Source organism: Pseudochaenichthys georgianus, chromosome 14 (genome assembly GCF_902827115.2).
Source record: "Pseudochaenichthys georgianus chromosome 14, fPseGeo1.2, whole genome shotgun sequence".
NCBI classification, from domain to species: Eukaryota; Metazoa; Chordata; class Actinopteri; order Perciformes; family Channichthyidae; genus Pseudochaenichthys; species Pseudochaenichthys georgianus.
This window is the reverse complement of record NC_047516.1, coordinates 34,578,718-34,602,920: the sequence shown is the minus strand read 5'-3', so window position 1 is coordinate 34,602,920 and position 24,203 is coordinate 34,578,718. Positions and strand designations below refer to the sequence as shown.

The 24,203-nt window shown below is 41.4% G+C and overlaps 1 protein-coding gene and 1 long non-coding RNA gene across 3 annotated transcripts in view; both read right to left on the bottom strand.

Moving 5' to 3' along the window:
• The window catches only part of dscama (Down syndrome cell adhesion molecule a), a 106,087-nt gene that overhangs the window by 34,288 nt on the left and 47,596 nt on the right, over positions 1-24,203 (bottom strand). For both annotated transcript variants that reach the window (XM_034099912.1, XM_034099913.1), the window contains exons 4-8: positions 8,010-8,156; positions 7,095-7,373; positions 6,245-6,520; positions 5,484-5,780; positions 4,044-4,319 (exon numbers count right to left, since the gene is read on the bottom strand). In XM_034099912.1, the coding sequence (XP_033955803.1) occupies positions 4,044-4,319; positions 5,484-5,780; positions 6,245-6,520; positions 7,095-7,373; positions 8,010-8,156 (1,275 nt within the window). The remainder of the gene's footprint in view (positions 1-4,043; positions 4,320-5,483; positions 5,781-6,244; positions 6,521-7,094; positions 7,374-8,009; positions 8,157-24,203) is intronic.
• Positions 1,274-2,173, bottom strand: LOC139435156 (uncharacterized). Its single transcript, XR_011644417.1, has 3 exons — positions 2,141-2,173; positions 1,719-1,883; positions 1,274-1,345 (listed from the first exon to the last, which is right to left on the bottom strand). It is a non-coding gene; the product is annotated as an uncharacterized lncRNA (long non-coding RNA).

Genomic DNA, 24,203 nt, shown 5'->3' with positions numbered 1-24,203 from the left:
GGCGCATTTCCACTGCAACGGGGTAGCCCCGTTTAAGCGTCCCTAAGCGTCCTCGCTCAGGCCTCGGGCTGCCTTGCTGGCCGGCCGAGGCCGTGGCGCATTTCCATTACAGTTTAGGACCTGGGGTAGCAACGCAGTGTAGGCGGGGCGATCAGCTTTTTGGTCGGAGCGACCCTGGGTAAAACTGCAGTGGCGTCATCTTCAATGCGACACAACTCACAAAACACACACAACAATGGAGGATGTGGAAGCGATCGTTTTCTTGTTTCTTGGTGTGTGGCTTGTTATCACAGCAAGAAGGAAAGTGATCACAGCAAGCATTGTATTGTATTCATTGTATTGAACATAAATAAATCCTTTTTTTTTCCATATACATGTGTTTGTCAAATGTTTTAAACAAATATTATCTGAATTGAATATTTGAAATTCAAGCACCAGTAAGTACTGCCCCATAATAACATTTGAGGAAATATCAGATCATGAAAAGAAAATCTTTCTAATCAATTAAGCGAATATCAAAGCTAACTATAAACATAAATACTAAAGTGTAAAACACAGCAAAACTATATTCATAAATGCAAGTGTAAAATAGTGTGGACAATTGTAAACATGGATGGAGACTAAAGTATCCACAACATAAAATAATATATTAAATATAACCTCAATCTTTCTTCTAGACATGTTAAAAGCTTGCTTGAATGGGTTATAGGTTTATTTTGTTCTTCGTCTTTGAAATATATAAGGAATGTGTTGTTTGAGTCTAGTAGAACGAGGGTATTACAATTGAGCAATTTCTACATGTATTATGTATTTATCATGTATTCTTAAAACCATTACAAAATAAACATGTAATAATGTTTTAGAGGAGGACCTCAAGCTAGCAAACTCAATGTCTTGCTTTAAATCTCTTAAAAGTAAGGGGCTTTTTCCTAACTGATGGTGTTTGTTATTGCTTTATAAATTCATGTATGTTTATGATTTTTTTATGTTGGGTGCCATTCATTATCAACAAGAGATAAGAAGTACTTTATTGATGGCAGTATAAAAATACAAATGTTGTATCAAAGGCATGCCATTAAACAATACAAATAAAAAATGTAAAACTGTATTGCAGCCAGCATAAATATACATGGAATTGTAAATATAAAATGAACATTTTAAAGAAAATAAATAAACAAGGAAGTACAAATGTTGCATTTAAAAATTAACTAGATAAAAAATATATAATATGTACAATAACTATTAAGGTTTTTTGAAGTATCACGGAGGAGACGGGCCACATCGGCTGCCCAGTCATGGTGCCGTTCCTGCTGGGCCCGATCCTCTCCTCCTCGTTTCCTCTTGCCTGGGTGACAATAAGATAATAATTAGCAATAAGGAAAAAACACAGGACAGGTACAGGTCACACGAGGATATAAGAATAACATGTATAAACAGAACAACAGTAAGGTGAACTAAAGAAAGTTCTGGCCCTAGATGTTTACAATGATTGTGAAAGTGAATTACATTATGTCCAGCCTGTTGATAATGAATATAAATATATGTATATGATAGGATGTCACACACAACTGTACTAGCTGCTTACTAGCTAAGACTTTACTTGTAACAGCGCATTTCCACACAGTGATATAGCTTATTTTAATTACTGACGATGGATGATCCACGGTTTAAAAAAACAAAAAAACAATTCCAGTCGTTTTGCCATTTCTATTTCTTACCTAGAACCACACGCTGCGGTGTCGTGATGGCACTCGGTGTTGGTGGTTGAGTCGGTGTCGATTCTTCGGCTGGGGTCCGTTCTGGATTCGATGACGATGTGGACGGAACACTGCCATCAACCGTTGTTCGGGAATGTTCCTCCTCACGAGTCCCAATGTAATCATCTAGAACAGCAAAATGACTTGATAATTCCACAAACTACTGCAGCACAATACTAAATAGCAACAACAACTATAGAAAAGAAAAACTGAACGTAAACAATGGCACATATGGTGTTAGCAAACAATAGCTCTAGCTAAGGCTATCTGCCTAGGCTATCTGCCTTAGCTAGCTATGTAGCTCTTCGGAGCTCCATAAAAGCACGGGTTGTCGAACATTAATGTAAGGATAAAATAGACTTCTTTGTTAGAAGTGAGCGTACCTTGCAGGGACTCCAGTAAAGCCGTTGCCGTTTTCCCTACATCGTAGGAAAGTCCTCGAAAATCCGCGTTCGGACATCTGTGCAGAGACATCCTTGAACACTTTCACATTTCGCGTTGTTCCGTCGAGCTCCCGCTGGATTTTATCATCCCCAATGAGATTAAGGAACGTCGTCACCTCCTCGGTCGACCACGGTGTGCTTTTCTTCGACGTTGCCATTTTTGTAGCTCCTCCGTTTACAAAATGCTGCAAGCTTGCTTCTAGATCTATATGCGACGCTAGGGATGATCTCGCGCGCGATCTTGTGACGATTCTCTCTGACCAATCAGCAGTCGAGTGTTGACGTCACAGCCCTGGCCTGGTCTGATAGAACCACGATTTTATGGGGCCGGAAAAAGAGGGAAAAAGTACCCGCTAGCCGGTACTAGGCTATATGGAAATGCCACCAAAAACTGGCCTGGCCGCTTGAGGACGGTCCAGGACGCTTAAACGGGGCTACCCGCTGCAGTGGAAATGCGCCATAAGTACCTGGACTGGCACTTGGAAAGGTATCCGTGCGCCTCGTGGGCACTGCAGCCGTGTACTTAAGCGAGGCACTGGCCCCCATACTGCTAACCGGGAGCTGGATAGCCAAACACTGCTCCTAACACTAGGATTTGAAATGCAAAGACTAAAGGAGTGTGTGCGGCGCTGTGTAACTGTGTGACGATTAAAAGAGGAATTTATTCAAATCCCCCATTTCCATTTGTATACATGAATTATTCCCTCCTTATCACCTCTCTCCCATTAAACATCACACTCTGATTTTATTGTATTACCTATTGCCACGTATAGCGGCGGAATTCTCACTCAAACAACATCCATATTACACTTTCTCACTGTCTTTCGCTCTCTGGGGAAACTGTAGCGACCATGAGAACCAGATGCTTTGGGAAATTAAAATGATTTAAAATAACATTGGAATAAGCTGCACTTCAGCGCTTATTTAATTCACAACAAAATAGGCATAATAGGCTCCCGGGGATTCCCTCTCGGCAGCGATGGAATGCTAAGCAGCCGAGAGGCAAATTAGCCGAGGCGGAATGGCGGCATGGCTTTGCCTACTCTGTGTGATCTCCCCCTCGCACACTTGTTAGCACGTCAAGACCTGCCGGTGAGAAAAACGGAAGGGGGGTCGCCCATCCGACATTTCAAATGATGCAGCGTCATTGAAGAAAGAAAGCCATCTGAGGTTATCATCATACGGCTCAGCTCAGCGCCGCTGCATATTCAGATGAGCCCCAGATAAGCTGGCTGGGAGGATGGAGACGCTGCTGTGCTGTCAGAGATGTCTCTGCCTATCTGTGTTTTCTGTGACAGGGAAAGATAGGCGCTAAGCGATGCTTTAATGTATCTTTAAGCATGCACGCCCGCTGGTCAGCGTGGAGACTGACGAAGTGTTCGCATCCACCAACCAACAGGTCAATGATGAAGTACCCAGGAATGAACTCTAGGAATCCCTTGGTATGATACAGTGTGTATGTACATCTCAAATAAATGGATGTTGATGACAGACAGCTCATATTCATGATGGAGTACCAATGATTACAAACAACTACAGTTACCTTAATCTTATGCTTGTATCCTAAACACTGACAAAACTGAAACGTTGACTTTAATTAAATGTATTATGTCAAACTATTTCACATCACTGTATAGGTTAGCTGAAAGCAATAATATTACGTTTAACAAATATAGAAATAGGTTTAACTTATTATTTTTGCTTTCAACTAACCTAATGCAGTGATGTGAAATGTGTGGACATACTATATTTGATTAAAGTCAGTGTTTCAGTTGTTTCAGTGCTGGCTTACTATCCCATGTTGAGTCATGCACTGTGAGTGGACACAGATGGAGGTTCATACCTTTCACGGTGACATAGACGCTCTGGTGTGTGGAGAGCTGCGGCTGCACCAACACGTTGCAGGTGTATTCTCCTTCATCCACATCCTTCTGCACATCAAACAGCTTCAGGGTGCCGTTGTTCTCAAAGGCCCGCTGCCGGTGGTTGTAGGGCAGCAGATTGGAGTCCTTGTACCACTTGATGGAGTAGTACGGGTAGCCAATGACACGGCAGTGGATGTACATGTCCCGCCCAGCGATGGCAGTGAGGTTCTTCATTGATCTGATGCTGGCAGGCCCTTGAAGGACACATTGGAGAGACAACTCTCTTAAAACGATTTTTAGGCGGGGGGGTGGTATAAAAGATAGCTGTGCTGTATTGTGTATGCTTTTAAGACACCACAAAAAAAAATCTTAATCATGCCTTGCTTCATTCTGATTGACCAATTATTGCAAGAATGTATTTGCAATAACACGAAGGAACGTACATGGTACATTCATCATAACCAGCGTACCCTTTCTGCTCTGTTTTTCTCCATGTTCTTTTTTATGCAGAACCAGGGACTCGTGTGCCCTTCTATTCTATCCTGTAGTGATTATTACCTTGCGCTCCAACCTCTTTGGTTCTGGCTGTAATTGCCTATGACAAGCATTAGAGTGGAATGTTCCCTTTCTCCACTCATGAAGCTATTATCAAAACCATTACTCATGTTGCCAGCTTTCGCACACACTTCTGAAAAACCAACAGAATACCCAATAGGCTTCCATAGCTCAGTGTCTATCAGGAAGATGGACGATTAGGCTTCTCTTTAAAGCACTATAGAAGACAGTTTAACTAGGCTCTGTAGTGTACTTCTTATGCACAAGCATATCCTGGGTTGCTACTCTCTTTAGCACGATTAAGGAGCCAACGATGTGAGAAGCAGTCATTACACTTTCCCTGCAATGGCACCTGTGGAGATTTATCGTCATTGCTTCACTGCATTCGGCATCCGTGGACCCTCGCTTAAGGCCTACAGGATCGCCCTATTAGCCTTACAACATGCAAGAATGAACACAATCAAATCAAACCTATACATGTGCAGAATGTAGCCTTCCCCCTCTGCAACAGAGAAATACAAGTAGTCTTGCAACCAGCACAGAACGCTGCCCAGTATTTCCACTACATGACAACAGCCAAACAGCTAGGCTAACAGTACATCACCCTCAAGTCCTCAATATGAAGCTATCAGCAGTAGTCAGGCTTTATAAACATTAATGCTCATCCCGTTGATGGTTGGTCGTATTAGCCATGATGCTACAGTAACAGGTTTCTAAAGGAGTAACTTACTCAGACGTTCTTCTAACCTCTACAATTCCAGGCACTCTAAAGGTAGCCCATCAAAAAGGTACAACAACAGAATGAATCAGGACATGTTGATGTGTATGTGATGGTGTGTTGGAAGAGTTGATCTGACAAGCACCTCTTACGTTTATTCGCGCCTGGTAGGAAACGGTCCCGGCCGAGTTGTTGCAGATGCAGCGATACACCCCTCCGTCTGGCACCTGGGTCTGGCTGATGTTCAGGTGGCTGACCGCGTGGCCCTCGGTGTTGCTGTAGTGGGAGATGCGGTGGCGGCTGTCCCGTATCACCGGTTCGTCATCCAGAGTCCACGAGACCCGGGGCTCCGGCGTGCCCTTCACCGTGCACGACAGTGACACGAACTCATTGATGTTGTAGACCTTCTCGCTGAATGAAGCCAGGATCTTGGGGGTACCATCTGGGAGGGGGAGGAAGACGCAAAATGTTTATGTCATTACTCTTCAATAAGTATTGTCATTGATCATCTATTCAGAATCCAGACTGATTTGCTTTTAAATTGCAATAGATGCATGTCTTCTGTATTAAAAGCAGTATCAGTGTAACGTAGATGAATACAGCTCCTTTCTCTAGCTCCTCAACATCATTGATTATCAATATTCTCCTTACATTGGGCGTTCATGGGAGGTAGACATTGCAGCAGCCTATCTTGTGCAACAGTTTGTGAGCCCCTATCAGAAAATGTACTGCATCACCAAATAGGACATACATAGGTTTGATTGGAGCATGAACACACAGACAGTTTGTATTTACTTTTGCATACACAATACTGGTACTCACAACAGAAAGAGATTATACACACAAAGTACTGTATAATATCTGCTGAACCAACACCTCTCCAGTAAGATCACTGTGAATTCTCACCTTCCAGGATGACTTGAACAAAGTCCTGGGCGGACATCTTGGCGTGTCTGGCGAAACACTGATAGGCTCCTCCATCGCTCTTGGCCATACCAGCCATGACCAGATTCTCCCTGTTTTGGCCCGTCATGCGAACGCTGTTGCTGGGGTAGATGAGCTCTCCGTTGCGGTACCAGGACAAGTGGTACTCCTCTGAGCCTGTCACGCTGCAGGACAGTGACACCTGGCTCCCAACGCTGCCTTTCACCTTTCGCGGGCTCACCACAACCTTCAGCTGTTCTGTAGATCAGAGAGAACCGTTGATGTTTTTAACAGATGATTCGAATAGTTGGACCTATGTGTGTTCCTGTAGTTTTATCAAGGCATCATGATTGTTTTGCCAGTGAAGGTTTAAAAGGCTGCTGCTGTGCCTTAGAACACGACATGTCGTACACTGTGAACACTTGCCCACAATGCCCTCACAGGAAGGTTCCTCCTTCTTACCATGTGAGAATATTTACTTTAATGCTAGCTAGCAAAGTAGTAGTTTGAAAAACAGTGATTTCTTTTCAGCAACAGTGTTGTGGTTTATTATATATTGAAGAAAAACATTTGTATAACCTTTATTTGTACAGACTAAACGCAGCCGGTTGCTCTAAGATAGCAATCGTGAGAGAAGTGTCCAGCGTTCCCTAATCAACGTATTGGTATGTACCCAAATGTGCACCATGTCAATGCATTTTGCCATACTTGGCATCGGGATGCACTCATGAACTCAAAAGGAGCCCATGTAATTAAAGAAATATGCTATTTGAGGCTATGTGTTAAAAATCAACCCAATCAACGAAGTACCACCAGCCCATGGGTCACTGACCTATAACCAGCAGCATGCCAGCCACCTCAGCGTTTCCATATCCATTCCACACTTCACACACATACGTCCCCGTGTCGCCGGGCTGGGCTCTCTCTATCAGCAGGCCTGTCACACTCTGTCTGAAGCGAGGGTCGGGCTCCAGCGGCCGGTTGTCCTTCAGCCAGCGGTATTTGGGTGCAGGGTGACCGGAGGCCTTGCAGGGCAACTCCACTCGATGAGAGCCCATGACCTCACGGCGCTCGAAGCTGTCCAGGATGTGGGGCGCTGAGTTGGTGGGGTCTGCATGAGCCAATTAGGGTACAGTAAGAGATTTGTTATTTTTGTCTCAACACTCTACAAATAAACCACATTCTGATACATATCGAATAACAGGGAGATTTAAGTTTTATCTGGATTAACTCCATCATGCAAATTCATATATTTTCTGTTGAGACCCAATGTGCCCTTCGGACTGTTTAAAACCCAGTCCAAGAGGACCTCGTGTTTTCACTGGTTTAGTAGAACCCCTCGTAACAAGTTAACTCTTCATGTGTAAAGTATTTCCCTTTGTATGGGTTTGAGGTAAGGGAGGAGATGTTCTGCCCTGAAGCCATCCCTATACACTCTGATGACCTTTATCACAAGTCATCTCCTCTTTAATTCATGTCTGTTTGCTGTCACTCTCCATTCAATCACATGTTCCAGATGTTCTTTAGATGCAAAGATCTATTTCCAATTGGTCTGCTGTCACTGTGTCCTTCCAACCAGAATCAACATTTAAATTAAAAGCTAAATGAAACCAGATCATGTAATACTGAGCACATTATTGGTTTTTACAGTAAAACAGATTAGATCCAAAAAGAACAATTTCAAAGAGCTACAGAATGTGATGCGAATGCACAATGTTATCAATCCATATAATTGTGTCTGAGTTACCTGAGACAATGAGGCGGGCACTATTGCTCTGTCGAGTCTCTCCTGTGTACCGGTGGCGTGTCATACACCTGTAGTTGTACAGCCCGTCTTCCATTTGCACATCCAGGATATACAGGGCTCCCGTGGAGGTGATGAGAAACCGTGACACTGGAAAATAAAACATCATTCCACATTACTGATGAACAATGCAATTTAAAACAGCTACCCATGAACATGGCTACGACCTGTGGGCCAACCAGAGTCCAGATAGTTCACCTTTATTTGACCTCCAAGCTATGTATGGTCAATCCGAATAGTGTTGAACGGTGTTGAGCTTCTAGAGTCTGTGCAACACAGTCCATCTGAGAGCGAACACAGCCTGCAGACTGAACGCTCGACTGCCGGATCTGTCACCTGTCCTCATTTAATGACTCCCCACTCAGCTTACTGTACATTGTATTCTTAAGTATAAACTTATTCTTAAGTATACACGTAAGTGCCTCAAGGATGTTGTTTATGGTTCTGTTTTTACAAATGGCACTTTCTAAACAAATAGTTACAGTACATAGATTACAGAAAACAGTAAATAAATTGGTTCTTAATGTAGAAAATACGAAGTGTATGGCATCTGATTCCAAAAGCTGCACAAATGTTACACGTGACGATACAAATATTTAGATATTCACGTAACAGATGCAAGGCTATTAGTGACTGTTGATAGGAACATGTCTTAGATCAACAATGGGCTGCTATAAAACTGTGCATCATGTCTGCAAAGGTTTCTTTCATCAATAAAAGCGTTGCATCATGCAGTTGTATCAGGAATAATGATGTGGCTTGGTTAAGCGTAAACAAACAGGGATATTATTCTCTAGTACGCCCCATTACAAATATCACTATACCTCAAAGAACTGTTGTGCAGACAGACATCAATATTCTATTCAACAGTCATCAGAAAAGTTTATTATGGTGGCATGGAATTCATTACCAAATGTGTTTGATTCCTAAATATGGTAATTGGTAATAAAAGGAATAGTGTAGAAAATTTAAAAAATATTGTTATATCTTGTGATATAAATGAAAAGAGCTATCCATGATCTAGTAGATACTTTGCTATGTGATTTATTTATTTTTAAATGTCACATTGTGAGCAGGAGTGTTAAGGATGTGTAATATTGTTAAAAATACAAATGATGAGAGAGAATGTGGATCTATATATACACATTAGTAGTGCTGACACAGGAACAAGATACTGGATCATATATCGTCTTTTAACACTGAACGTTGGGACCTCACAACAAATCAATAGAATCCTGAAAATGCCCACTTGGATCAAATCTACTTTGTATCCATGTTTTACCAAAAGCAATGTCTGAAAAACTGCAAGTGAGACATGAAACAAACAAAAAAGAACACGTTGCCTCCAGATTTCATCACAGGAGACAACCAACATCTTATAACCAATAACATTCTACAGTCCTTCTGTGTGTATGCAGTCTTATGCACTCGAATACCTTAAATACAGATACGGAAAATCCAATTTTGAAGTCTCTTAGCAAATATTTGCAAGTCAAGTGAGTAACGCAGCTCTGTGGTTGTAGTCACCAAACATCTGCTGCAGCCCGTTTGGCGCGGCGCAGCTCTGAGGCTCTGTGACAAGGCTGTGTGTTGTGCAGCAGTGTAACACAGCTCGTTATCATGTAGCTCATCGCTCTGCTCTCTCTCCCTCTCGCTCTCTGAGGGATCACAGAGCGCTTTGATAAGCCATGGCTGCGCAGGTCGGCTGTGCTCATATAATGCTAATGTTATGCTAATGTGTGTGAACGCATAGAAGTGGAGGGAGGCAGTCAGTTTTTATGAGGAGTGATGTGTGTGCTGTAGCCGGTGGCTGCCGGGGTATTTCCTGTCAGCGATGATGGAGAAGCCAATCTGGGACGGGGATCAAGTGGGGCCGCCATATGCTCGGGGATTAAGGCAATATTGGTAGAGATATCATAATGCAGATTTTATGGGGTGTTGAATTACCCTCATTTTGTCTTGTCATGACAGTTTAACGCAGATGAAGGCTGCTGGTACCAGCCTGGGCACAGTGCATGCTAGACAAATGGAAGGAGGTGCAATCTATGATCATTGTATTATATGCAACAATCAATCATCCATTACTGCAAACATCATCAACATTTCTTTTGGTTTCTCAAGAAAATCTCAAGAAATCTGATTGGCCACTTCGAGATTCTTACATTCGCAGACAATGGATGGAGTGGCGACTTCCAACATGTTTACAGACAACAGTAATGGTGCAGTGAGAAAGAAGAAATGAGAGGACAGAGAGGAGTGGAAGGAGAAACTGAGAAGTAGAGGAAGAACACAGGGAAGAACAAGAGGTAGTACACACTCTTATTTGGACTAGTGCAATATCCAAATTGCAGTAAAGGCAATATGTAAAAATATAATTTTGACTTAAGTATTGTGGGGCTGCAGAGATGTTCTGGCTGCTTACAATATGACTTTTTGTATTTAAGTGTACATTTCTGACCATGCCTTCACTTCATCTACTGTCAGTTGTATCCTCTTCTCTTCGTCGGCCCGCCCAGCTGCTTTGGCATTGATGAAGTCACAAACACAAGACCCTTTCATTGGATCCCTACTCAATAGCTTCAATTATTCCGCATATAAGCCACACTAAACCTCCAAGAAGACTCTTTGTTCATTCAAATTTCACTTTACTCTTCCCTCAAACATAACTTGTTTGTGAGACTTAATTAGAACAGTAAGTAAAGACTGAATCATATCCATACAATAACATTGTTAATCTTTGCAGTTTGCTTCTGGTGTAGGGGTAATGTTACTGGAATCACTGGCTAATGTGGAAAAGACTAAAAGGAAACAATTCCCGATCAGGTTTTATTAGTATAATGTTTAGGAGAGAGAGAGAGAGAGAGAGAGACAGAGAGAGGGAGAATAAAGGATCAAGAGGGAAGTGCGCCTCTGGGATACATCCACTCTCTGTCATCTAAAATGACTTACAAATTAGCTTACAGCTATGCGCTCCCAGTGAAGAAAAAAAGACTTTCAAATGCAAAGTCAGATCAGAGCTAAGCAAAGCAATCAAAAAAAAATCTGTCAGTATAACAGATCTGAACCCAGTCCCTCTGTCTTTGCTCCTAACACTCTATGCTGTCAGTACAGCATATGAGATGCGGTGAAGATATTGTAAGAAGCTACTGACTAAAAACTGACTGGAGTACATCTGTTTACATATTAGCAGATCTGCATGCAGTGCAATCCTCTAAGTGTTTCATTGTTTACAGTACAGTACACCTACAACTCCTTGTGTCACCTGAGCTCAGACTTCTATTTTTTCTTTGTCTCAGTCATGGTATTATTAGATGTCAGTGCTGCATTTGTCATAGTTGATGACAACATATTTATAGACTGACTGGAAACTCAGAGGGGCTTTCTGCCACAGTAGTACATCAGTTGGAATCCTAATAAAAGGATAGGAAAATCTTTCTTTCTATGGGTGATTGCACATTTGAGCGGTAAACTATGACATGTGGAGTTCCTCAAGGCTACATCCTGGGGCCCTTTAATCTTTAACATCTACATGCTTCCGCTGGCTCAGATTATGGAAAACAACAACACTAGGGGACTATGTTTCAATAGAAGCACTGAGTAAGTCAAATTAATGACTTCAACATACTACTCTTGGCTTATAAAGCACTGAATGTTTTAGGGCTAAAATACTTTTCTGATCTTCTGCTCCATTATGAACCATCCAGAACGTTCAGGGACAGGCCTGCTTTCTGTCTCAACAGTCAAAACTAAACATGGAGAAGCATTATTGACTGATTTGACATGTATTTAAATGTGATCTTAATGCATTTCATATTTTTTGTAAAGCACTTTCAATTGCCTTCTGCTGAAATGTGCTTTAAGTTGCCTTGCCTTTGAACTTTCAAAGCTCTGACCTATCAACACCAACAGTCTGGACGCCCCTTGCAGGAAACCCGTGGAGTCAGCTAAACAATGCAGATAAATTGCTTCCTCATCACTCTGCTGGCAGTGCACCCCCTCCCCCTGTGTAACTGTCTTGGAGTATATTAGTGAGGGGAGTGTGGTCCCTGGAGACAGTACAGTGTCCCCGTAACCTTGGCTACTCAAAGTCATACAACATGAAAAAAAATAGGGTTGCTGCTCATACAGTCGCAGCATCAATCACTACGATTCACTAAAACAATTATCTTGAAGTGGTAAATGAATAGAAAAACATAGGGTGCGGTAATACTTCAAACATGTTCTTTTTCAAAATGTGTCTTGACAAGATATTTTAAGATGAACCCACCAATTAGCAATGTAAGATAAATTTGTGCTTTGAATTTATTTATAAATAAAATAATTATAATTTTTTTTGGGAGGATGTTGGTGTTGCATACTCAATAATCTGCATTAAAAGAAATGCAATTCTCTAATTTATTTACGTTTGCATCTGTAACATTCAAAGCAACAATATTTAACGATATGTGTCTCTTATTATGATAGACACACAACATGGAACTCCCTGATGATGAGTGTTTAGAAATTGTATTGATGTAACAGTTACACATTCATCAAAAGATTCTTGGAAAGCACTATCAAATTGAATTCACATTTAGTAAAATGGAAACTGCCGCCATAACACTGCCATATGCGGCGCCACATTGTTTCCCACTATGAAAATGTCACACAGTGACTGGCGCCAGAATGCAGAGTGGTGTGTGAGTAATAATGAGTGTATGATGAGCCCAGGAGGGCCTGTGTTGTAATTAGGCCCGCTCACAGTTATTGGCACACTGACTCCAGTTTGATCAGGCTGGGATAAGCATGTCTATGGAGCGGGGGATCCCACCAATTTAGAGACCCTCTAATAAAAACCATTTGTCATTCTTACAGGAGGCAACCTGACAGCTGCTGTGGTTGGCATGGCAACACACAGACCTCTGTTGCTTACCAAGCAAGATTCCCAGAGTGTACTGTAAATGGTGGAGGGGAGGAAACACACAGGCATACTGTCCAGTCAAATGTTTCAACGCTTACACACATGCAAAATAAATATATCAAAATAAAGTGAGAAAATAAAGCAATTTTTCTTTTACTTTGATTTCAATTATCATCAATTTCACATAATAAATTGTGCTGAAAGGTGTACAAAAGGATTGTACCTATTGTTCTATAGACTCTTCGTAGATGTTTATATTATACATACTTGTTTATCTACATGACCCATCCCTCATGGTTGTCCGGACACATTAACAAACAAATACCCAAACATTCCGGTATGATAAACCATTATCATCCATACAAAATACATCATTGAAATGTTTCATTTTTGATTTATATATTGCTATTTGGGTCAGTAAACATGGCATTCATTGCATGTCTATCAGACCTGGATGAGGGGTTCCTCCTTCTTACCATGTGAGCATTAAGCAACTGTAACAAAAACCTATTTCCTCTAGTATAACTTAAGTGTTCTGATTCAGATTTTTCTCTGACCAATGTTTCTTTCTGTTTTCCTTGTCAAAGGTTTTTATTCTGGTATCATTCCTTGGGAATAAATTGCCTGAATCTTTCTCTGCCCTCCATAAAGACTTAGAAGTAAATTGGGCCCCAGTGAGTACACAAATACAGGAATACAAAATATACGCACTCCAACCAAGCACCTCTCCTCCTTTCTCTTCACACCTGAGCTACAAACCTGAAGCAGTGCGGGTCTGCTCGCTGCATAGTTGAGTCAGATGAAATGGCTGGAATTTTTATTACTGCTCCCAATCAGCGGCAGCATCCCTCTGCTCATTAACTAGACCCACGCTAGCCCGGGGCTAACAGCCTCATATGTCAACCACAGATAAAGATGTCATTTTCTGCTTGACTGAATAAACCGCTATTAAAACTAGATGCAAATGGACGTTGAACGATATTCAAATCAGGAGGCAACAGGGAAGCTTAAACCCTGAGGCGCTTGGCCTCGACACTGCCCCACATTCCTCTGTCGTGTTAAAACGAAGAGCAGTTTTAGATACTGTCAGAGTGATGTGGAAAATCACAGAGAGCCATGAAACAATACAAGAAGGGCATTAATAATCATTAATGATTCATGATAGATCATTTAGATGGCATCATTTAAATGTCACAATCTTTAGCAGAATTGAAGTTGTATTCAGGTGCATTTGGCTTATCACCACTGGACACCAACAATGCCAACCTCATTTTCAAACTAACAATACAATACGATGCGACACGATGTGATGTGACACCATACAATACCATATTATACCAAACTATACCATACTATACCGTACTATACTATACAACACGTTCTCACTCCCAACCCGTCACATGTTGACGGACGGTCAGGGCCCCTCCCCGTCACTCTATTACGGACAGGGCAGGGACGTGCACAGGTACGGGCTAATGTTGCCCGGGCAACGGCCCGTTTTTCCCTCTTTGACTGACCTGCCCCTCTGGAGAGAGCGAGACTTTCTTTTTTTCTTTTCTGTTGTGGTCGAATCAACATGATAAGCCCACAATTAGTATTGCAGTGTCTTGCTGCGGGAAACACACCAGCTTCATTCTTCTTCTACTACTTCTTCTCCTTCTTCTTACATGCAATTGCCGGCGACATTTTTAATGAATAACTCGTTTCAGTGTGAACCATAGACCATAAAGGGTGTGAACTCATTCTACAGTATGACCACAAAAGTGTTTTAAACCAGGTAGGCCTACGTTTTTATTTATGTTCTATATCGCTAAGCGTGTGATTACACATGTTACGTATTATATATATATATATATATAATATTTATTATAGGCTACTGAATTGGTGCCGGTGCGTTAAGAGACCACCTCTAGTGTCGGATTTTGGAAAATGGATTTTGAGTATTCTCATGGCAGGGACTTTACTTCCTCTTGACACCATCGGTTATTTACAAAAAACACCTACATATACTTGTTATTGTGCTTCTGTCTTTTCATCTGTAAACTCCCTCAGCGGGGCCGCTCGCTCTCTTCTCTTGATCGCCCTCTCACGGAGAACACTTCACTGTCCCGCTTTATTGTAGGATTTCTGCCATGTCTACCACTTTAGTTTGACCATGTCTGTTATTAAGTTATGGAATACTAAATAAATAAGTAATTAGATACTTTACCGTTACTGCGCTCATAAAGAATGATAAGAATAAGAATAATGCGTATTGAACTGGTTTCATTAATTAGTGAGTTTATTTAAGGTAATTATAGAAGCCCTATTTTATCAGTATGTCTGCAATGGTCAAACTACATTGAATTGTCCCCATTTTTTCTTTAGTAGCTTCTAACATTAGATATTTTAATGAGATATGGACCGCAAAACAAAAAATGTCCTTGGTTTTCATTTTAAAAATCAAGTCACCGAATGCAAGTAGTTGCCTTAGCTGTGAATTACTGTTCAAATTAGTTCATGTAATAATCGTTTTGGTCTTCTTTTTTTTTTCGAGGGGGAGGCCCTTTTTCCGGTTTAGAGCAATAGCCCCTCCAAATGTCTGTGCACGTCCCTGGGACAGGGTACCCCTTGAGCGTCAGTTTTCAACGGGCAGGGCGGCCCATTGACTTGCATAGAGCTCCCTGAACGTTGCTAATAGAGGAGTTGGGATCGCGGCGAAATGCTCTCCGCAGATCCATTCTCCCAGCGTTTATCAACCTTTTTCTTACTCAATATCAAGCCACACTTATTGTTTTTACTTCTTTATTTTAATTGAATAATGTAGGACTCAACAATAAGACACAATTATCCTTGTGTTTATTTATTTGTTTGATTAATAAACACAAGTTGGAGTCCGTCAGGACCGAGGGTTGGAGCAGCTCATTTGCTTTAGAGAATATTACACCCGGAAGTGAGTATTCTCTCCGCTTCGCTTGACAAACCCCGTGATAGTCCTCAAGCACACATGCTGGCTATTGTGTGTTTCGCAACATGTTCTCTATCTATGGCACGTCTCTACTGGGAGTTGTAGTTTTAAAAGACGTTTTCGTATTTCCCATAATAAGAAGTTGCCAGTATTAAACTGTGTACATCCCTGGAGGTTTAGGGGACAGGAAACACTCACATTTAAAACATATAATTAATAAATGGGTGCAAATTGCTTGTGCCCATAATGGGTATCATTAATATACACCCACATGCCAGCTAAGGTCAGAAGAGCTTTATTTAACAGCTGGTCTTATGTCTGTGACCCCTCCTGTTGTTCATTGATAAGCCTGAAACATGCACTTGTCAAGGTTCAGAGGCACATTTTGCAAATATGGCAGTAGCCATCGATCATCTTAAGATAAGATATACTTTATTGATCCCAAGTTGGAACATTTGCGTTACATCAGCATGTGTAACAGTTAAATATGCAGTTGTGTTTATTTGAAAATCATTTAGTATAATCACACAAATTCTGTGTTTTATATTTAATAACTCTGTGTTCTTTATTTATTGAATGTTCAATACCTGACAAGGTCGGAGATGAAAAACTTGGGTCGCAGGTTCCTCAACAGTGCATCACAAGACATCTATCAATATGTGTGTATACCTCCACCATTAAACTGTCATATTCTGCACATTTCTTATACTATCTACATACATCTTATACGAGTATAATACGTATAATATCAGTTAAAATAAGTGCTTAAACATACAGTAGTTAACATTGCAGGAAAGCAATATATTAGTACTTTGTCAGGCTTAATATTTATACCCCCAAAGCTTTTTTCTTATTCAAAATAAGACCTTAACCTAAAGTATTCTTTAATGTTTAAATAAAGCCTTATTAGTTTGTCTGTCTGTGTCTCCTATTAATATCTAATAATACAAATAATACATTTAAATAACGTGCTTTAACCACCAGGTGTCCCTTTCTATCAGCTGTGCACCGTTATGGTGTAAATATACCAATGTACCGATTGGATCAAATATAAAAGTCAGCTGAATTAGTATTGATACTGCAAGGAGACGTATATTGTGAAGAGAAATTGAAGATTTTGTTTAATTGATATATTTATGATCCACGTCACGTATTCAGTTTTGGTGGCAGTTATTCATGTTTGTCTAGAAGTCTTCTCATCAGGGCTCTATAAATAGAGAACTACGGCAGATATGTAATATGTAATGCAACCGAACCGTGTATTACAATGCTGTTATGTGATGACAGTGCATCTGTCTCATTACTGTGTAACTGTGTATATGTACATTAGTCATGTGTTAAAGTTAAAGGTGGGGTAGGTCATTTTGGAGAAACCAGCTGGAGTGCGCTAGAATTTGAAAATACACAGCCGGAAAAAATCTGCCACTTCCTTACAGAGCCCCTCCTCCAACACACACGAACGCGCACATGACCAATGAGGGCACGAGATAAGTTTGTGCACAGATGGAAGGCTGACAGGCAGCTAGGCCATCCAGTTACTTTAGCCGGGCCGGCTCAGATGATTGGTCGTGCTTTTTACAGTACAGGCTTCCACAGATGATATTTTTTTATGGATTTTTTGTCAAAGCACTTCAGATATTCATTGCTATCGGGATGTTAAGAGCATTCCATGGAATATAACAACAAGTGTATCTCGAGCCGGTTTCTCAAACTTACCTACCCCACCTTTAACTTTAACACTTGACTAATGTACATATACACAGTTACACAGTAATGAGACAGATGCACTGTCAAAGGAGAGGTTATTGCACAACACTCAAGACCAAACTTTACATCTATCCTGTAGTCTTCAGAACCGACCAATGCTGACATCACTCGAGGCTGCTATCAGATTTCACACTACTCCCTCTGCAAACACAGCCCGTTTTGTCCAGTGTTTTTATCTTAGCTCCCCAATAGGAACTCCCCACTACTCCTGCGTTCCTGTGGGCACACCTGTCTGTGTAGCCGGAGCGATGCAACTCCATCTCATCAGCTAGTCTCAACCAGCTGTGTAAGCACTTTACCACCCGACAGATGTGTGTCTGCTGAAGGCACAACTGAGGAGGGAAGTCTCCAGCACAACCGCTATCCAAGTGTGTGTGTTTCTATCAGCGGTGTGTGTGTGTGTGTGTGTGTGTGTGTGTGTGTGTGTGTGTGTGTGTGTGTGTGTGTGTGTGTGTGTGTGTGTGTGTGTGTGTGTGTGTGTGTGTGTGTGTGTGTGTGTGTGTGTGTGTGTGTGTGTGTGTGTGTGTGTGTGTGTGTGTGTGTGTGTGTGTGTGTGTGTGTAGCCTAATTAGCCAGAACTGGAGTCCAGCTATTAAAGCCCTGATGGCTGTGTGTTTACAATGCTATCATTGGCCTCTCTCTGGCTAACGCTAAATGAAGCAGTGTTGAGCCTCAGCTGTATAATCATGAATATTCATGGCTCTGTCTGTGAGAACCTCTGTGTGTGCCGCACTGGCAGGCATACAGGAAGCTATTACTATCTACTCAATCACAATCTGTCACTTTGTCTAGATGATCAGTCAGCCTGACAACAATTCCACTCAACGCCAAAGAAGAAGAAGAAGAAGAAGAAGAAGAAGAAGAAGAAGAAGAAGAAGAAGAAGAAGAAGAAGCTTCAAATGTACTCAACGTAACATAACTAAAGTAAGTAATTGTGCAGAATTGCTTTTTTCAGAATAAAGTATATTATATCACTGAAATGAATTCTGATTTCTAATCAATTCATGCGATATTAACATTATAAATGTTTGTATAATTGTGATTTGTATAACATTTAACATTATTCAGGTGAGGCTTCACATCTCCCCAGTGGGTTTTTTGTCTCTTCTGAACTACATATTATTTTGTATCTGTTGTGGGTTTTTTAACCCAATAAACAACATACATTAAAACTTGCCCATGTGTTTTTGCACACATAAGTACCAATTCCATTGATAATGTGTGTGGATTTCATAGAAAGGTACACATCTCCGTGTTGATGACATTCCCTTTGAGCGCTTGCTAAACGGGGATAACTGAGTGTAAAGAGTAACTCCCATAGTGCCGTTCCCTCGAGACTTCACGGAGCCAGACTCCCGCGTATGGAAAAGGACTTAAATACAGTGCTCATCGGTGTTTCATGGTAATTTGCGGTGGCAAGTGGAGCAGGCGATGGCGCTGTGCGAGTAAAGAGGAGGGGGCAAGAGGAGGATTAGATAATCAAACAGTGTGCCACTTTAAATAATCTCTGGCTCCTCTGGGGGAGGTGAGACTTAAAGCCGGAGCCCTTCTGATTTAATTGTCTGATTTCCCCGTCATTACGGTTGAGGGTCTCAGTAATTCAGGCTTATTACATATTCAGGAGCCACACTGAGCAGGAGAGGGATGGAGGGAGAGAGATGAAGGTGGAGAGGAAGAGTGTGGGAGGAAGTTGACGAGGTCTGTGTGCACTGAAATATACTTTGACCCCCACCAAGAAGAACAACCTCCTTGTTTGTATTCTGTATTCGGTAAAGGGAACGGTTGTGCAGATAATGGCTGGATGTCTGAAGATGTGGGAACATTTGAATGACCAGTGACGAGGCAGAGGGTGGCGTCAGTCTTAAATGTTGCCAGGTTTGTAAAAGCTACTTTTATAAAGATGCATATCAATAATCTGGCAACCCTCAAACCCAGCTACATGCTACAGCTACACTCGCCGCAACATGGGGAATGTTTCAGTGAGAGCAACACATGGTGGTGGATGTAAAGCAATAGTTTCTTACCGTTGTTCACATAGTTCATCACAAACAAAATGGTATTCGTTAAATCTCCGTAGCACAAACAAGTGATTGTTTAAATATAGTGCCGATGTCACAATGCACTCTTTGTTTGACTTCAGGAAACTCGGAAGGACTGCACCAGAATCTCTTCTGAGGAAACTACCATATGCACATTTCAAATGTAAAAGTGTCAGATCTAAAGGTTCATAATCAATGAACCTTTAGATCTGACACTTTTTAGATATGAATATCTAAAACAAACTAAATGCAATTTATTTTGTCTTGGAAAACCTAAATAAGCAAATACAAATTGCTATTGTTTTGTATAATCTAGCTCGCGTTTTCATGAAACACTTCAGCAATAAAAAAGGCAAATACTTGACTTAAACGGATATGTCGATCACTTTTGGATCATTGAGCTAAAAAACAAAACATGTTGATGTAAAATGAACTACTACTTAGGTCATATTGCTCCAAGAATATAATAAAACACATAATAACTAACTGAAAAGGTTTTTCTGTCAGTCTGCAGTTTCAGGAGCTCTCCATGGTGCTGAACTCAAACAGGAAGCTGGAGCTACCAGTCACAGCGTCTGAGTTATCCCTTCAAAGCAATATCAAACCAGAACCAGGAAGCTGCGTAGACTCTTAGACATACTGTAGATGTGAAGATAGAGAGATAGTATTACATGTGAATTAAGAACAATTTCATTCACATGTTAATAAAACTCATCTCCCTTTTCTCTTTATTAAACTGACAGTACACATCTATGCATGGATTACTCTGTTATTTGATTTACTAATGGAAGCGCCCTGACATGCTGTGGTATGAAAGTCTATCAATGAAAGGCCGGCAGAGCACATTAGAGTGATTATGAAGAAGGACGTGAAGAGACGGCTCTCTAATGAGTCGCCCCGAGCGACACCAACTGCATCTCCACATCTCATGTCTTATTCCATGTATGAAAACACAACCAAATATACATCATCAACACATTCCGTCTACATCAAAACACATCTCTTACAAAGCAGCTTCATTTCTTTGACGCTTTTGAATGCAGGCATAAATAGTATGTAGCAGCTGAGGTGAAGCTACAAAGTGAAGTGATGGGTACTTCAAAGACCATTACAAACAAATGAAACAACAACAGCCACATTTCAGTGAGAGTCCACATGGTGCACCTGCATCACATTGGTCGGATGAATGAAGAATCTGTAGTTTTCATATTTATGAAGATCCGCTGGAATGTTATAAAACGCATACACGCGAGTCATTACGGCTAATAATGGGAATCTGTGAAGTACACACTTGTAGTAAGCACAATATTGGCTTCCAAAATGTAGTGAAGTCAAATGATAATGTAGCATTACATATGAATACTCAAGTACCTTAACATTGTAATACAGCAGAGTACTTGAGGCAATGTACTTCATATCAGCTGACAATCACCAGCCTTGGACACAGAGCACGCAGACACACCCTCTTCCATGCTATCACATCCTCCACCTTTCCCTACAAAGGCTCAGAGTCACTATTCATCTCTTTCTATTCCCCCTCCTCACATCTCTGTCCCTTCCTTTGTCGCCGTCCCCTCTGCCTCCCTGCTTTTCATCTCTTGCCTTTTCTTTGCCCCCCCCCCTCCTCTCCCCTCTCCACCCCCGCAGAGCATTAGCTTGCAGTGGTCAGGCTGCCTGACAGCTGCTCCACCTGAAGGATATCAATCAATGTTGCTGTGGAGACACCATCAGACGCTCTCATGCGACTGTCCATGGACGGAAGTGATCCAGTGTGTTGTTTCCTCTTCAATGTGTGAATATCTACATGTTATTAAGGGTCTTGAAGTGATCTCTCGCAGCAGCCACCTCTTGCTGCTAATCTATTTGAGGTGTGACTAATTGAGTAGTGGATGCAAAACCCCACGATGTCAGACTATCGCTCCAGATGAGCCGGGCAGACAGGCGTGGGATGGAAGTGTCTCTCACTGCTAACACATGACAGGAGAGTGAGCGCTGTACAAATCATGCTGCTCAATATAGGAGCACCCTCACAGCGCGGCTAATCACCATTAAGGACGCTTCTGTTCATCCGTGCAGAATAAAACAGCAGTCATATTCTGTTTGATATATTTCTGTCAGATGTGGGTATTTATCTGTACATAGTTGCACTATTGCACCTCCTTATTTCTCTGTTGTTTGTAGTATTTTGCAGAGGTGTGAAAAGTACTCTTGTACTTGAGTAAAAGTAGAAGTACTCAGATCTTACCAAGTACCAGAGTGTAGGAATACTCTGTTACAAGTAAAAGTCTTGCAATCAACATATTGGGATCAACATATACATAAGTACCACAAGTAAAAGTAGTCATTGTGCAGATTGGTCCATTTCAGAATAATATATATGATATGTTTTGATTATAAATATTGATGCATTAAAGTGTGATCAAAGCTGGTAAAGGTGCAGCTTAAGTACACTGTAAAATATTACCATGATTTCACAGTATTTAGCTGTAATATTTTACAATAAATTACTGTTTTACCACTTTACAGTCTATACCTGTGATGTTCACAATATAATACTGTCATTTTGAATTTCACAGTGAAATCAATACAGGCAGTTAATTACTGTGAATGTACAGGGCAAATGATTACCAGGCTTTCACAACATGTTACTGTATTATTTCACAGTACAATACTGTATTCAGACCATCCTCTGTGATAACACAACCAATTAAGTGATTTTCTTGCTGTTATCGCTCGGTTTTACTTAAATTGAAAGGGGCACCGCTGCATGTGCCTTAAAATAAACGATGCAACATATAAATCTATGTCAAATTGAAATTGTTGTCTTGGCTTATTGTTTTCAGGTGCTTCCTGGGCATTAATCCCAAGACAGGCTCGAAAGCCAAAAAGAGGCATGGCAATTTAAACCCCCATGTCAGCACATTCTTCAGAAACATAGTTGACTTTGAGTGGATGTCTGTGTAGACAAGTGCTCCCCTCCTTGTTTTATTTTCTGTCTCCCTGCTGCGCAGGTGCACCATGGTCTGCCCCTGGCTCCGCCTCTGCCCAGGTGCACCTGGTCTTCCCCTGGCTCCGCCTCTGCCCAGGTGCACCTGGTCTGCCCCTGGCTCCGCCTCTGCCCAGGTGCACCATGGTCTGCCCCTGGCTCCGCCTCTGCCCAGGTGCACCTGGTCTTCCCCTGGCTCCGCCTCTGCCCAGGTGTTCCAAATTCCACTCAGCCGTGTCTCGCCTATCCTAACGCCGGGAGACACTCTCCTCAGAATACCTCTTTGCCATTTTGAGCTGTAGGCCATATTTTTGCAGATGTGTTTATGTTTAGCCTGGAAGACATGGTAGTCCAGTTTTCGCGGCGTTATTTTGTTTCCCATAGGGTTTATATTTGATTTCTAGTTGGGGGGAGCTCTGGGTCCTACGGTCCGTGGTGTGGCTGGCTCGGGTTCCCTCCTTCTGTTTGTTCCTTTTGGCCAGTCCTCCAGACCTCTTTTTGTTTCCCATTTAGCTTGTGTGAGCAAACGGCTGATTATCAATAAATGCTCGTTACCAAGTATACCGGTTATTGCGTGTATTCTGTCATGTTGCGGGTCTCAGCACGAGCCACTACCGCGGAGTAGAGGTTGGGGCCGTAACAACATGTCCAAGACACTGTGAAATGTACTTTGCACTTCAATGGAGTAATACAAAGTTAAAATGGGCATTTTCTTTGTTGATTGAGATGATTGAATTGTGTAGTTATGGTAAAATCCCAGTTAACTAGTCAGATTTACAATATATTATCATATTATTTACATTTTTATACTTACAGTAAATTACTGGCTACTGTGTTGCATTACTTCTACAGTAATAGTGTGAAAATACAAGTAATTACTGTAATTTATGTACAGCAAGGTACCATAATACCACAGCTCTGTACTGCTATATCACAGTAATTCCATGGGCATGTCAACTGTAAAGTCACAGTATGTAGTTGTACTTTTATTCTAATTTACTGTAAAATATATACAGTCAATTACTGTGAAATATTTACAGTCAATTACTGTGAGATCCATGCAACTAGTAGCCAGTAATTTACTGTCATTTTACAGCAAAACATTTTACAGTGTACAGTACTCAAGTTAATGTACACCTCTGGGTCATTGTACGGTGCACTGTTTATGGGGCTGGGATTTAAAATGTTCATTGCTAACAACAATACTTAAGATTTTGTTCATATGACAATAAAACCTTTGCATCTTGTGGGAACCCATTTACAAAAAAACAACATGCATGTGTGATCTAAATAAATCCTACTATTTTGAAGAGAGGTTGTGATTACATCACCTAGCAACAATTCCTGCTGGATAGCCAAATTGTCAGGAGACCAATCACACACTTCCCTCTAATTGCTCCAATCTACCTTCCCATACGGAGCACAGCCCCCAAAACGGCCCCCGCCCTGCTGCTATACATAACACTCAGCAGTGAAACGGCTCCCCACAGACCCGTCG